This window comes from Neovison vison, chromosome 5 (genome assembly GCF_020171115.1).
Source record: "Neovison vison isolate M4711 chromosome 5, ASM_NN_V1, whole genome shotgun sequence".
Lineage (NCBI taxonomy): Eukaryota > Metazoa > Chordata > Mammalia > Carnivora > Mustelidae > Neogale > Neogale vison.
Genome location: NC_058095.1, coordinates 8,393,083 through 8,408,678, shown reverse-complemented (window position 1 = coordinate 8,408,678; position 15,596 = coordinate 8,393,083). Strand labels below are relative to the sequence as shown.

Below are 15,596 nucleotides of genomic sequence, written 5' to 3'. Positions count from 1 at the left end.
GGTGGAGGGGAGAATACAGGCTGTGAATGGACGGAGGCCAAGGTGAAGGTTTCTTCTCTCCCAGCTGACACCCCGTATTTCCTACCTGGGGTGACTGCCTACTGATGAGAGCAGAAGGCTCATTCTTGACCAACTTACTGCATGGCCCCGCCCACCTGAGCCAAAAGTGTCACCCAGGAGCAGCAAAAAGCTAAGGCACTTTGGACACTTAATACTTAAATAAATACCTGTTGAAATTAACTCCGCCCACCCCCACCCCGCCCCGCCCACCCCCGCTCTCAAGCCAGCGCAATAGTTCCTGAAGCTAATGTGTCTCTCCTCCTCCTCCTTCTCCTTCTTCTAAATAAATCACAGTTTGGATTTAGGGGCTGGGATGGAGATGTGTGACGTTGTTTTCAAATGCCTCCGGTTGGAAAGCATGTAGGGTGTTTAGGTTCTAACTGAATCCCAAGTCCCAGAAGGGCCTAGACAGGGCACATCCATATATACACAGGCTTCCATCCTTGCTGGCCCTTTAAATCCCCCCCTCCCGAGGAGGAGTTGGGGAGGGATTTGTGTTTCTGGGGCTCTTGGGACTGAAGTCCCTGGGGCCATCTGGGAGTGATTAGCCTACAGATTTCAGGTAGCTCTAGCCACACGTGCAGCCCACATGACACCCCCTAATTCCGTACCCACAGCTCTCCTTCTCCAAACAAACAGCATTGCCTTTTGCAGAGAAAAGAAAATGCCTTCCTTAGAGGAGCTGCAGGGGAAAGCCGGGTCACACTTGTCTCCTCTGCCCTTGCCACCCGCCTCCAATCCCCACCCACCCCCCACTACCCCGCCCACCATTCATTCAACAGTCAGCCACTCTGGGGTTCATCCATGAAAGGACTGTGCTTTGTGCTTAGAAAAGCAAGCAAGAAAACCAGGAAGAAAAAAATATTTATTATCATTGTATATTTGGGTAACAAAGTCTAGAGGTTTTGGAGGTTCTGATATGTTAATAATGACTTCAGTTTGTGGTTTGATTGTTTTCTCAAAACCTGTAAATCCAGGCCAGAAATGTGTAAAGATTGCAATCTGAAAGCTTTATGTCCATCAATCCAAATATTCTCCAAAGGCATGTCTCTAACACCCTTTCGTATAGAATGAAGTCAGAGGACAGGAAATTTAGAAGTTTCCGGGCAAGGACAGATTTCCTTGTGAGTGGCACAGATAGTCATCTACAGGCCACATTTTGAGGGAAGCCATAAAGACATCTCATCTAACTGGCCAAGGAATCCCACTATGTGCCTGTTAGCTGAAATGTACCATTAGGTATTCATTGCTTTGGCTAAATTTTAGTCACTCATTCCTGCACTACACATTTATTTTGCAGAGTCTACATGGCACACAGAATGGGGATATGAAGGGAATAACACTCCGTCATTGTCCTCAAGGAGATCACAGTTTAGGGGGTGAGAATATACACACAGTAGACAAATGACAGCATGAAAAGGCATGAACACAATGTTTTAAGAACACAAATATCTCTTCTCTGAGAGAGATCACGTCTTCACGGAGGGTTTAACATTTGAACTGGATCTCCGTTCCCTACCACAATCTGGCTGCCTCTCAGACTGACTATTCTCAGACTGAGAATAGACTGAGCCTTAATAGTCATTCACTCCATAGTCTGAATGAGCCTCACCTCTTTTCTATGAGAACAGGATGGCTTTTTCTGGGAGAGACACCCTTCCCGGAAAAGAGAGCAGAGGACTGCAAGCCAGGGGTGTAGGGAAGGCTCCCCAGTACAGTAGAAAGGAAAATCTTGAAGATGGGGAAGAATCCAGTACATCGGTCTAGGAACACAGGTCCTGTTCCACCCATGGGTCTTAGAGAAACAACCAAAGTACACTGGAGAGACTTGAGGAATATGGGTTGCTCCTAGGCATGAGTAGTAGTAGTAGTAGTAGTAATAATAGTAATAATAATACTTCTTTTCTTCTAAGGGAGCATTGTTTGGAATTTTTCAGAATCCAGATATAATCTAACAATTTCTCTGAACTCACTCTTAAGCCTCAAAGGCAACCTTACTCCCACTTCCTGGTTGGTTTGACTGAAAAATCAAAGTGTCCTTGGCAGAGGTGAAGTTGGGCTGGGGAAGCCCAGGGACAGGAGAGGTAGGTGAGTGTTCCTTCCGTCCTTTGTCTGACCTGAGCAATCCTCTGGGTTGATGAAACTAGCCCAGAAGTTGGCAGAAGCGGGTCTCAGGCCTCGCTGATCTGAGGCAGGTGAACTTGGAGGCCAATGCCCCTCACCGTATCACCCTGAAACCCTGCTTTCCCCAGACCTAGGTTTCTGGAGGAGAGTCAGAATCCGGAGAACCTCCTAAGTGCCAGGAAAATAAAAAGCAATTAGTGACTTTTGCTTTAGGCAGAATCTGGAGGGGAAAAAGAAATCCTGGAACCCCACAAAACCCCACCTCCCTGGGCCTCTTCCGGAACCACAATGTTCAGCCCACTCAGCGTTTGGCCAATGCCACTCTCTCCTCCCTCAGAAGATTTCTTTGCTCCTGGAAAATCATCTGGAAACTGTCATCACCACTGTGCTGGTTGGCAGATGTCCCCCAAAGAGAGAGTGAAGCGTACCACACACTACAAGGCATTTCTGGGCTTGGACCAAGAAAGGGGAGGGGCGGTGGGGTGGGAGGCGATGGCTCCAGGCAAGGAGCAGACGGCATCACCAGCAATGGAAGGAGAGAGGTGACTTCTGGGGCCCAGGAAAGGGATGGAAAGGCCTCTGCCACTGAGCCAGGTGCTTGAGGACCACTCCTAGAGCTTTGCCTTCCGGTCAGCACTGATGGAGGGCTAAGGGGGGGAAGCAACTCTGTGATTCATCCAGTCTTTCAGAACAAAGAAAGAGAAATCCATGGTAAAGGCAGAGAGGGTCTCAGAACACAAAATGGCCGGGGGGGGGGGTGTAAAATGGGATATGGGCGGACAGAGGCTGAACCCACAAACGACTGGGCTCCATCATCTAGAGCCCCAGAACCAACATTCAGCCCATGCACCCCACTGCTCCAGGTCCACACAGCCTTCTGGGGTCACCTGTGCCTCAAAATCTGCAAGCGCCTGCTGCCCAAGAGACCCCATGCCTTTATTATAGTTGACTGTTCAAAGGAAAACTAGGGTCTGGGCTCCCTCAGGAGAATGTGTCCGGGAGGGACCCCAGGAAGAAGTTGAGCCTGGAGGCAGACGGGGTGTGGGTGAATGCCTGGGGGCAGTGTCTGAGCAAGACCACAGTGTGCCTTCCTTTCCTACAGAGATAGCAACCCTAGCCAGACACCCCCTTTTCTCCTACTTGCTGAGGGAGACATGTCACCCTGGGAGATGTCTCCATGGCACCAAGAAAGTATTTTAGGGAAAGATGTCTACATTTAGGGCCCTCTGAGGCTTCACCTTCACCTTCTATTTTAAAGAATAATAAATGCTCTGATGATTGAATCTAGGGGCACCGTGTCCTTAATTTATAGCAGGAACTGCTTACTTGTCTCTGCCTTGTACCTAGATATTAAGGGTAAGAAGACAGTTCACTGACAACCCAAGCTGAAAATTTTGTAAGCTTTAGGAGCACCTCAAAGAGAGGCCGTTTCTGCAAACAGCCCATACCTCATCCAGGCTGTGCTCTGTTGGGCCTTCCCTCGCATTTCAGCCAATCTGGAAATCGAAGGGAGAAGGAGGTTCCTGTGCTAGGACTCCCTGTGAAAGCAAAACGCTCTGCCCTTTCACATAAGATGTAAATACACCATGTTCTTAAGATAGTAACAGGGAGGCTGTGAGATTCTCTGGAGATTGAAGGAAGGGGAAAGGAACAAACAAAAAACTGTCCCTCTCTTCTTTGCCTGGCCAAATGTCATTTTCATTTAAAAAAAAAAAAGTGGGGAAGAGGTGTAACAGAGGGGGAAAAAACATTTAAGACTTCACTGACACCTTTTACATCAGTGAAAGGGTCTTGGGAGAAAGATGTTAAAGAGACTAAAGGGGAGAAATGCAGGGAAAGGAGGGAAAAACCTGCTTTCTCAAAATTCCCTGATCTGTCTATTCGACGCTGAGACAGTACCGGAGACAGTCCTGGTTTCCCCTTCAAACAAACCCAGAAAGGAATCCTGTAATAACCCTGGCTCTCCCGCAGACAGCAACGCGCACCAAGAAATTAATTTGAAATAATCAATGACAGGGTAGGCAGCCCAGCAGGTCCCTGGGTTCCCTGCGGGCCCCACTTTCCCAAGAAACCCCCCAGGCCATTCTCCATGACTGGGGATCAACCAATCTCTGGGTAGTTTTGTGATGTCAGGGATCCGAGAACCTTCCGCAGACAGAGCCGCCTCCCCCCTCCCCCGACGTCACTCTCCGGGAAACTTCCAAGTTGGGGGCTGACTTCAGGGCCTCCGCACTCCCGGTTCCCCGGGGAAGAAAGAGCTGCCCACGGACCTCCCCCCACTCCCCCCCCCATCTAAGTCAGGCAACCGGTCTGCGCGCTGAAAAGCGGCGCCCGGTTTGGCCCGGGGAATCTATAGGTTCCAGTAACTCCGAAGATGCGCCCGGAGGGAGTAGGGCGCGGGGAGCGGGTGAGGGGGAGCTCGAGCGCCCGGGTGAGAGAGAAAAGGTTTGCAAAGTCACAAGATAATGCGTCTTTAATTCTGACAGTTACCTTTGGAATTGTATACTACTAGCATTTCTCCCTTTTCCGTGGTTTGATGGAAACATTTTCTCCCATTAATAAAGTGCCGACGCAATAACCCACTGGCTACGATATCTTAGTGGGAGTTGCTGGTTAGAGTCCCTTCAGCTTGAGATGAAGTCCCCGCCATAAGCCAGTCTACCCTGGGAGAACCACACAAAACTATCCCGAGAATCTCCGCTCTTTTCCTCTGAAGTCCTCCCTAGGGCTGCACAGGCCCAAAGGGGACAGGAGGGGAGGAGGAGGCACAGGTGTGACCCGGGAGAACTGCGGGGGAAGCTCTTGGTGCGGAAGGGAGCACCCTGGCCCCGTGGACTGCGCTGAGCACTTTATTTATATTTTTAGATCAGCAAGGCCAAAAGCACCTTCAAATGAAAATGCCTGAAAGATTTTTTAAAAAGAGGAAAATTGCAGAGGGAAAAAGTAAAATTTGGCCTAAGGAAATTTCCAGGCTGTTCTAAGGATGCTTTGAGGGAATCCGAATGAAGCGTGGTTCCCCTGTACCCTGCCTAAAAGACTGGTATTTTCAGAAAAGGAAGGGGGAAACACACACACACACACACTCTCTCTCTCTCTCTCTCCCCCTTTGGAAGCTCAGTCCCTTTGGAACTGGGACTTCCTACTCCCATCCCTCCCCCCGTCCCCTCTAGTCAGTCCAGGTTGAGCCAGCAACTCCCGCCTCCTGCTTGGCTCCGGTCCGCACCCCCCCCCGCCGCCGCCCCCGGGCGGGCGCCCCTCTGGGCCCCAGCCGCCCGCGGCCCCACAACCCGGCCAGGTCACCCTGGAGCACTTTGCAGGTTCACGCCTCCCTTACCCAGCACCTCTCTTCCGCCTCATTCCTCTTTCTGTGAGAAAACAGGAAAGGGAAGAAAAGAAAGCCCTTTTTGGCCTACAGTTTCAGGGGGCGCTGGGACTCTACGGTCCTAGGCGACCCATGTCTGGTAATCTCCAAAAGTAGGGCGCGGATTTGGGGAGAGAGAGACACATGGAGGACTATACAGTCGCGTGCGTTTATGGACCTGTTGCTGGGAGCCCTGGAGGCCTGCGACGCGTCCCACGCCCACTGGGGTAGAATGTCCAAAGATCGCATTTACTTGGCGGTCCGCAGATCTTTACTGCGCACCTGCGAAGCTACCTGGACCTTTCCTTGTGCTGCTGCTCTCGGTCCTATGCTCCGTCCTGAGACGAGGGCTTACCCGCCGCCTCTCTCCCCCGAGAACCGGTGTCCGGCCTGGAGAGCGACCTGCAAATGCGCTTGCCCCGGGTGAAAAGTACTAATTACCGAGGAGCCGCTGCGAGCGCAGAACTCGGGAACCACAGGGTCCCCCCTACCCCCACCCCACCCCCACCCCACCCCACCTCATCCCCACCCCACCCCCAGGGATTGGGGTCTTGCAAGGGAACCGAGCTCCAGGGAATTGACAGAAGAGAAACCGAGTCCCCCTAAGCACCTCTACAGAGGACATTGCCCGCGGACGAGATCTGCAGGAGACGCTGCTGCTCAACCCAACCGAATTTTTCAGGGACACACACCCCTGCTGAACACGGATTTAGACACTCTCCCCACTTCTGCTAAGAAATTCTGGAGAGGGAATTATGGTTCCCAATTCCCCCAGGTGGAGGGGACCCCATTCGCCCACGCCGTCCCCCGCCATCCGGAGATGGAAACCCCCCTGTGCGATGTGTTCACACCGCCATCCGGAGATGGCCCATGAAACTCGCTGTAAGCCAACATCTCCGGGCTCTGGACTCCGCGCCCGCGTAGACGCGGGCGATGTGTTCACACCGCCATCCGGAGATGGCCCATGAAACTCGCTGTAAGCCAACATCTCCGGGCTCTGGACTCCGCGCCCGCGTAGACGCGGAGGGAGCTTGGCGGCTCAAACTAGGGAAATTGAACCCGGCGCCGGCCCTAGTCGCTGAAGGCAGGGAGGGGTGAGGAGGAAGGCGGTGATCCCGGACCTCGGTTTCGCGAGGTCCGCCTTGGGATCTGCTCGCACCTCCAAGTCTCCGCTCCCCAAGGCAGACCTCGGGGCGCTTGCTTAGAGCCGGGACCGTACGCACGTCGCAGACTGGCGAAGTGCCTTCCGCTGCCTGCGCTTTTTCTTGACCTGCGTCCATTCCCTTCCGTATCCCCACCAGCATGAGGAGCCCAGCGCGTTGGGCTCTTGGCAGAATGCTCTGGCTGGTACAGAGTCAACAGCCTCCGTTTCCCGATCTGGAACCTGAACCCCGAGAATGGGTTCCTTTCCCTCTGGCTCTCTCTGACACGGGTCCTCGGGTGGTGGGGCCGCGAGCGTCTTCCTGGGGCAGGGAAGAGAGGTCAGAGGTGACCCGAGAAGCTCACACCGAACCGAACCGAACCGAACCCCTGAGTGGGGAGTGGGGGAGTTGGGCACCAGAGCCCCCTGCGGAGATACAGGGACTCATCAACGGTGTCCACGAGTCAGACTTGGCCTGGCCCTGGCACGAGCAGAGGGCCATGTCTGCTTTCTGGGAGGCAGGGGTCCTTTTCCTGGACCCGGCCTCCCCGTCCCGTGCAGACTAGAAACGTCAGGCACCTTGAGCGCTCTTTTCTGGCCAGGTCCCCTGTAAGACACACGCCTCCCAGTTCCTCTCACTGGGCTGCCCAGAGGTGAATCCAAACGGGAGGAAATATCGAGTAGGAATTTCTGCAGAGATAAATCTCAGCGGCAAAGCAGTCCTGATGGAGTGGAGCACACCACCACCATCCCCCACGCTTTCCTGCAGTTTCTGCGAGTGAAACAGTTTCTGGGCTTTTGGCGCCCCCTCTGGATGCAGCTGAAAATTGCGTCATTTAAAAAGTCAACTGATTGTTTATCAGTGTTCGACAAGATACAGGAATACCAAGTGTTTGCATCAAACGAACAGAAAATGTTCAAAACGCTGTAAATTCATGATTTAAAATTCTATAGATTACGTATCTCCTATAACGTAATTGCATTAAATATATATTTATGTGTATGTATTTATCTTGACAAATATTTAGAGAAATATTCAAAAGTATCTTAAAGTCCCGGTCTTCAGTGCCTTTAAGTCCGTAAACACAAGAATTACAATAAAATGCAACTGAACACATTCGTCTTGGCTAAAATTTCTGCCCTAAGTTCTAGTTTCTGAGTGTGCTCCTGGGTCAGGTGCCTACGAATCACACAGTTATACTCACAAATGTCCCCTCCCCACGACACAGAAATCAGTTGATACTACGCGGGACTCTTTTCTCCCAAGAAAGGATGAAGTTGTTATTGTACTTTCCCAGCGTATTCCGGGAGCCATGAGTACGTGGCGCAGGTCTCAAAAACTTGTAAACAACCTATAAGGTACTATAGACATCCACTCTGAGTGAATTACACCCGTTTAACAAGTAAATAGTATTTAACTGTAGTTGCAACTTAACTACCTTCCGAAGAGCTCCGTTTCCTAAAAGAAAGGTCAACTTCTTTGGAAGAAAATAAGAGAAAACGAGATTTAGAAAAAACCATTTTTTTCCCAGGAAAACATTCTTTTAAATCTTGCAATAGTGTCCGCAATGTGCAAATTAGAAATGAACAAGTCTTTGCTATGATGCGGGCGGATTCACCACAATAATCATTTAATTCGAAGCGGACATCTGGGAGAGCCAGAAAGGGGGAAGTTTAAAATTAGGAGATTTCCACAGTCATGCTTTTATTTGTGATTCTGAAGACAGGTAACCCGCAGAAGCCTAGGGTTTTTCTTCTCTTCCAGAACTGATACCTAACCGGGCACTAAAGGCAGCTGGTGCAAACACAAAGGTTGCGCTCAAATCACACTCGAGATACATCAGAGACACCCCCAATCCCTCCCGTGGAACTCCTAGCTGTCTGCCAGTCGGAGAAGGACCCGACTGCAGTCGGGAGACGCGAGCGTCACCCCTCCAGGTGTTTTGTAAAGGAGGGCGAAACAGGCAAGCTGCAGGACTCCGCCAAAGTGGAGTGTTTTGTCTGCGGTGGTGCCCATGTGTCTGGCCTTTTACAAACCAAGTGACCGGCCTCAGCCTCCCGGCCCTGGACGGCCACATTCGCAAAGTTCGATCTCTCCAAGCCAGAGCAGTTTGCAAGCCCTTTCCAGTGGCAACCCTCCTGACGTTTGGATTCGGCCAGGAGGTGAAAAGCAGAACGTCAAAGCAATTGCCTGTCACTGAGCAGGGCCGCGGGCTGGGGGCTCCGGGGGGTGGAGAAGGACTTTTCTGAGTTCAAGGTCGCTGTGGCGCGGGGCGGCTCCCGCAGGCGCGGGGCTACCGCGTCGCTGCCGCCAGCCTCCGCGGGGACTTATCTTTGGTCTTCATTGATTCCCCTTGCAAGGGCGCAGCAGAATCCCGACCAGCCGCACCAGCCCCGGCGAACCAGAGCATGTTAATCTATTTATATGGATTATTACAGAGGAACCGCGGACGTTGAGTCACCAAAACCTTTGCTTCAAAAGACCATTTCTAAGCACTTTCGGAGGAGGCAGGCTCCGGGAGCATAAACTGGGCTACGCGGTAAAGAGCGACTGCTTTTCGAACGCTCCAAACTCCAGCTAAGTCTCCGGGACCGCGCAGAAAGCAGTGAAAAGAAATGCTTGGGGAAGATCCTAGTCTAGACACACGCGCGCGCGCGCACGCACACACACAAACACACACACGCACGCAAAATTCGTGCGGAGACGGCACCAAACTTCTGACATGACGAGAGTACGGCAAACTTACACACTTGGACGTCCCAGGTCCCCCGCCTTCCCCGCTGCACACCCGCCCCCCCCACCCCACGCCAGACCAGAGGCAGCGCTCCCCTCCCCGCTCCTCCCCTCCCCTCTCGTCACCCAAGCCCAGTGCCACAATCCTCCTCCCCGAAAAGTCCAGTCCAATCAGCTGCCTGCCAGCCCCTGAAATGCCGCGCTCTGATTGGCTGGCCGTCTCTAAGGTGAGGAGCAGTAGTTATTAAAGAGCCCTGGGGCTGGGAGTCGGAGCTTGAAACTCACTGGAAACTTCAGTGGCGCCGCGACTTGCCAGTTTCACTCCAGGAACTTTTCTTTGCAGGAGGAGAAGAGAAGGGGTGCAAGCGCCCCGCTTTTGCTCTCTTTCCTCCCCTCCTCCTCCTCTCCAATTCGCCTTACCCCACTTGGAGCGGGCAGCTGCGGGCTGGCCACCGCGCGCCTTCCCAAGTGCTCGCTGCCGCAGCCGGGTGACGCGCCAGGCTCCCCGGGAGCCGCTCGCTCCGCGTCCGGGCAGCCGAGGGGAGAGGAGCCCGCGCCTCGAGTCCCCGAGCCGCCGCGGCTTCTCGCCTTTCCCGGCCACCCGCCCCCTGCCCCGGGCCCGCGTATGAATCTCCTGGACCCCTTCATGAAGATGACCGACGAGCAGGAGAAGGGCCTGTCCGGCGCCCCCAGCCCCACCATGTCCGAGGACTCGGCGGGCTCGCCCTGCCCTTCGGGCTCCGGCTCGGACACCGAGAACACGCGGCCCCAGGAGAACACGTTCCCTAAGGGCGAGCCGGACCTGAAGAAGGAGAGCGAGGAGGACAAGTTCCCCGTGTGCATCCGCGAGGCGGTCAGCCAGGTGCTCAAGGGCTACGACTGGACGCTGGTGCCCATGCCGGTGCGCGTCAACGGCTCGAGCAAGAACAAGCCGCACGTCAAGCGGCCCATGAACGCCTTCATGGTGTGGGCGCAGGCGGCGCGCAGGAAGCTCGCCGACCAGTACCCGCACCTGCACAACGCCGAGCTCAGCAAGACGCTGGGCAAGCTCTGGAGGTAAGGCCGGCGCGGCAGGGTGGGCTCCGCGGTGGCGGGTGGCGGGGGGGGGCGCTGGCCGGGACACTCTCGCGCCCCGCCTCCCAGCAGGAGGGAGTTGCCGGTCCCGGAGCCCGCGGGCTGCGGCGGCTGGGGGCTTGGGGGGGCAGGTTGGGGGCGGGGGGAGGACGAAGTGTAACTTGGCTCAGAGTTTGACAAAGTTCTTGGATTGCTCTCTGGGGGGAAAGGGAGGGAGGCGGGGGGGGTGCGGGGAGGGGAAGGGGACAGAGAGAGCCAGAGGGTGGGAGACACGGTGGGAGGGGGCTGCCAGCCCTATCTCCCGTCGCTGTGAAGTTCGATCCCAAGTTGGGGGTTGGGTGAGAAGTGAAGTTCGCCCCTCTTTGGCTCCAACTGCGCTCTCTCGTGTAGCCCTACAAACCAGGGAGATGGGATGGGGGGAGACTTCAAGGCCAGAGGAGACTCCAAGCAGGAATGGGGGGGGGCTACTGCTGGAAATAGGTGGACGCGGGGGGGGGCAGGAGGAGCTCCTTGACGATAAAGTGATTTTTGGAAAGCTTTTAAGGATGTTGGGGGCGGGGGGCGTTTTAACTACAGTAGCAGAAGCACTTAGATCCCGAGCAGCGGAGAGCTATTTTCATCTCCAGGGTTTTCCAAAATAGAAGGAGCGAGGGCGGGGCGGAGAGTGACGGCTCAGGTCCGACTAAAAGAACCGAGATTTATTTTTCCTTCTCCTTTTCTTCTCTTCTTTTCTTTTCTTGCTTTTTCTTTCTTTTTTTCTTTCTTTCTTTCTTTTTTAACTTAAAAGTTAGGAGCTGCAGCAGGGGCTGGGAAGCAGGGAGGAGGGAGGAAGGGGTTGTGTGCGCAGAAGCCGAGCGGTCGGGGTCACCTCCCCCTCCCGCCGACCTGACAGCTCGGCCGGTCTCACAGAACCCCCTCTGTTTCTCCCTGCGCCCCCGCCCCCGCCCCCAGACTGCTGAACGAGAGCGAGAAGCGGCCCTTCGTGGAGGAGGCGGAGCGGCTGCGCGTGCAGCACAAGAAGGACCACCCGGATTACAAGTACCAGCCGCGGCGGAGGAAGTCGGTGAAGAACGGCCAGGCGGAGGCCGAGGAGGCCACGGAGCAGACGCACATCTCCCCCAACGCCATCTTCAAGGCGCTGCAGGCAGACTCGCCCCACTCCTCCTCCGGCATGAGCGAGGTGCACTCCCCCGGGGAGCACTCCGGTGAGTCCCTACCCCCAACAGGCCCCACTGCACACCCCCAGGTCTCCACCGAGTAGGCTCTGCTTAGGGACTTTGCGCTCCGGGGGGGAGGGAAAAACTACCCCTAGCGCCTAATCCTACCCCTCTCTCAGCCTAGGGCCCCCGTGAAGTCCCTACACACACACACACACACACACACACACACACCTCAGTCTCTACATCCTAGCAGATTAATTTTTATTGCGAGGTAAAATGCCTTTACAGCTTTACAGGACTTCTTCCTCCTTCTCTCGCTCCACCACCCCAAAAGCACACACCGGGTTCTTCCACAAGTAGCAATCCGGTCCTCCCGACCCTCCGGGCCTCAGACCCGCCCTGCCCCCCATAAAAGGAGATCACCGAATGTGTACTGGCGGGTTAATCATTTGGCGACTTATCTCGGGTGCTGCGCGCCTCCCGCGCGGTTGCGGGGCCTTCTGACACTTTAGCTCGGAGGGAGGATCCAAGGAGGGGTCCTAAGATTAGAGCCCTTGCACGGCCCTTGTTGACTCGACTGGGCTTCTTCTTTTTGATCGCCCGCAGGGCAATCCCAGGGCCCGCCGACGCCGCCCACCACCCCCAAAACCGACGTGCAGCCGGGCAAGGCTGACCTGAAGCGCGAGGGGCGCCCCCTGCCAGAGGGGGGCCGACAGCCCCCCATCGACTTCCGCGACGTGGACATCGGAGAGCTGAGCAGCGACGTCATCTCCAACATCGAGACCTTCGACGTCAACGAGTTCGACCAGTACCTGCCGCCCAATGGCCACCCGGGGGTGCCGGCCACGCACGGCCAGGTCACCTACACGGGCAGCTACGGCATCAGCAGCACGGCGGCGACCCCGGCGGGCGCGGGCCACGTGTGGATGTCCAAGCAGCAGGCGCCGCCGCCGCCGCCGCCGCCGCAGCAGCAGCCCCCGCAGGCCCCGCAGGCCCCGCCCGCGCCCCCGCAGCCGGCGCCCCCGCCCCCGCAGCCGGCGCCCCCGCCGCCGCAGCCCGCGCACACGCTGACCCCGCTGAGCAGCGAGCCGGGCCAGTCGCAGCGAACGCACATCAAGACGGAGCAGCTGAGTCCCAGCCACTACAGCGAGCAGCAGCAGCACTCGCCGCAGCAGATCGCCTACAGCCCCTTCAACCTCCCGCACTACAGCCCCTCGTACCCGCCCATCACCCGCTCGCAGTACGACTACACAGACCACCAGAACTCCGGCTCCTACTACAGCCACGCGGCGGGCCAGGGCTCCGGCCTCTACTCGACCTTCACCTACATGAACCCCGCGCAGCGGCCCATGTACACCCCCATCGCCGACACCTCGGGGGTCCCCTCCATCCCGCAGACCCACAGCCCCCAGCACTGGGAACAGCCGGTCTACACACAGCTCACCAGACCTTGAGGAGGCCCGCGTGGGACGATCCTTTAGGAAAAGAGCACCGAAGCAAGCAAGAACCCGCCACAATTTCCTTGGGACAATTCCCCCCCCCCCCATTCTTTAAAGACATTTAAGCTAAAGGCAACTCGTACCCAGATTCCCAGACGGAAACATCAGCTATCCGAACGCGTTCCCACCTTGTTGCAAAGCAAGTGGCCAGGCCACCCTCGTGGCCAGATGGACCCGGCGGAATCCAGGAGGACCCGAACTTGAAAACGGTCTTGGAAGCAAGCATGGAGGATCATGGAGAATCGACGCTATCACCAGTTTGCTCAATCTCTCTGCCAGTTTGGACTTTGTAATTATTTTTTAGCAGTAATTAAAGAAAAAAGTCCTCTGTGAGGAATATTCTCTATTTTAAATATTTTTAGTATGTACTGTGTATGATTCATTACCATTTTGAGGGGATTTATACATATTTTTAGATAAAGAAATTAAATGCTCTTATTTTTCCAACAGCTAAACTACTTAGTTGAACAGTGTGCGCTAGCTTTTCCTGCAACCAGAATATTTTTGTACAGATGAGCTTTCTCTTACAAAAAAAAAAAACAAAAACAAAAAAACAAAAAACAAAAAACAAAAAAAAAGTGTGTGTGTTGTTGTATTAACATTAAAAAAAACACGAATTTGTGTTATGTGATCAGTTTTGAGGGTTAGCTTTGCTTAATTCCTCAGGCTTTCTGATTCAAGGAGGAGCTGCCTTAGAAAGAAAAATAAAGGCCTTATTTTGCAAATAGGGATGTAAACCATAGTCTAGAGAAGCATTTGGTAAGCTTTATCATATATATATTTTTTAAACAAGAGAAAATACCTTGAGCCTTAAAACCGTGCTGCTGGAAAATACTTGTACTCTCTGTTAGTGCATTTCCTTCCGCATTTGCTTGTTTGCTGCAATCTTAAAAGAAGTGAAAACCAAGCAAAGGAGATGAAATCTGTTCTGGGAATGTTTCAGCAGCCAGTAAGTGCCCCAGCACACTGCCCCCTGGTTGCCTGCTGGAGCCCCATGTGGGACACAGATGCTAGAGCCTTCTCCCTTATGCCTTCACCTGTGCCTCTCCCAACACCAGCAGTGAACCTTCAAGACATTCCACGTGCTAAAATTATTTATTTTGTAAGGAGAGGTTTTCGTTTAAAAAAAAATCTTTCTCTTTTTAAAAATTTTTTTGAAATTTTACCTTCTTTAAAATAGGTTGTTGGAGCCTTCCTCAAAGGGTATGGTCATCTGTTAAATTATGTTCTTAACTGTAACCAGTTTTTTTTTATTTATCTCTTTAATCTTTTTTATTATTATTAAAAGCAAGTTTCTTTGGATTTCTTGTCTTAGATTTGTATAATATACATGCCTTTTTGTCTGTCCTTTTTTTTTCTTTGTTGTTTTGTTGAAAACAAACTGGAAACTTGTTTTTCTTTTTGTATAAATGAGAGGTTGCAAATGTAGTGTATCACTGAGTCTTTTTCAGTGTTTTTCTGCCACAGATCTTTGGGCTGCCTAAATTTGTGTGTGTGTGTGTGTGTGTGTGTGTGTGTTGACACAAAACAAGGCTGGCATGTGTCATGGATAGTCCCCTGCATGTTCTCTTGGAGACAAGGAGGAAATGTGGAGGGGATAAGCCCAACAAGAGACCTGAATTCTTAATTCCTTCTGTGGCTGGAGAGTTCGAGGATTGCTTTTTAAAAAAGACAGCAAACTTTTTTTTTTTTAATTTAAAAAAAGATATATTAACAGTTTTAGAAATCAGTAGAATAAAATCTTAAAGCACTCTTATAATATGGCATCTTTCAATTTCTGTATAAAAGCAGATCTTTTAAAAAAAATATTTCTGTAACTTAAGAAACCTGGCATTTAAATCATATTTTGCCCTTAGGTAAGGTTTGGTTTGTGTTTGTGTTTTGTTTGTTTCCCTCCCCCAAACCTTTTGTTCCCTCTGTGAAACTCATCTTTTCCTTTTTTCTTTTTTTTTTTTTTGTATATTATTGTTTACAATAAATATACATTGCATTAAAAGGAAAGCGGCCCTGTGGACTGACTTATTCACCCCATTCTCCCCTCCAAAGGATGATTGGAAGAATTGAGGCACAAAAGAGATTGTTACACACTGATCACTGTGATGGTCTCATCGTTGATGCACTTTTGACTATCCCAAAATCAGCAGTGACGAAAAGATTGCGTCCCCAAAATCTACACGGAAAAGTCTTGGAAAGCGGCACCCTATTAGGTCACCTAGACCATTCCCTTTCAGTGGTTCCCCTCTTGGGCAAAATGTTTGTTGTGATATTAACAGCCTCATGCTTCAGGGCAAAAGCTATTTCCCTCTGGAACTCAGAGCGCAATATTAGACCTGAAATCAGTAGCTTGTCAGTAGATAGAATGCCAGAGGGGGTGACTTGCCTGTTTCAATTCAATTGAGCAAACTTTCTATATTTTCATGGTCACATACCAACAAGGGGTGTC

General features: G+C 52.8%; 1 protein-coding gene across 1 annotated transcript; it reads left to right on the top strand.

The window, feature by feature from the left end:
• Positions 1 to 9,710: 9,710 nt before the first annotated feature.
• SOX9 (SRY-box transcription factor 9) lies at positions 9,711 to 15,154 on the top strand. The gene is made up of 3 exons (XM_044247532.1): positions 9,711 to 10,476; positions 11,446 to 11,699; positions 12,261 to 15,154. Exons 1-3 carry the CDS (start codon positions 10,046 to 10,048, stop codon positions 13,106 to 13,108), a joined length of 1,533 nt encoding a protein of 510 aa, XP_044103467.1. The 5' UTR covers positions 9,711 to 10,045; the 3' UTR covers positions 13,109 to 15,154.
• Positions 15,155 to 15,596: the final 442 nt, after the last annotated feature.

What these genes read in the sequence shown, in the direction of transcription:
- SOX9 (XM_044247532.1), top strand. Translation starts at nt 10,046, where the DNA reads ATGAATCTCCTGGACCCCTTCATGAAGATGACCGACGAGCAGGAGAAG. An exon ending in ACGCTGGGCAAGCTCTGGAG is followed by an intron (nt 10,477 to 11,445) that starts GTAAGGCCGGCG and finishes CCCCGCCCCCAG; the next exon opens with ACTGCTGAACGAGAGCGAGA. An exon ending in CTCCCCCGGGGAGCACTCCG is followed by an intron (nt 11,700 to 12,260) that starts GTGAGTCCCTAC and finishes GATCGCCCGCAG; the next exon opens with GGCAATCCCAGGGCCCGCCG.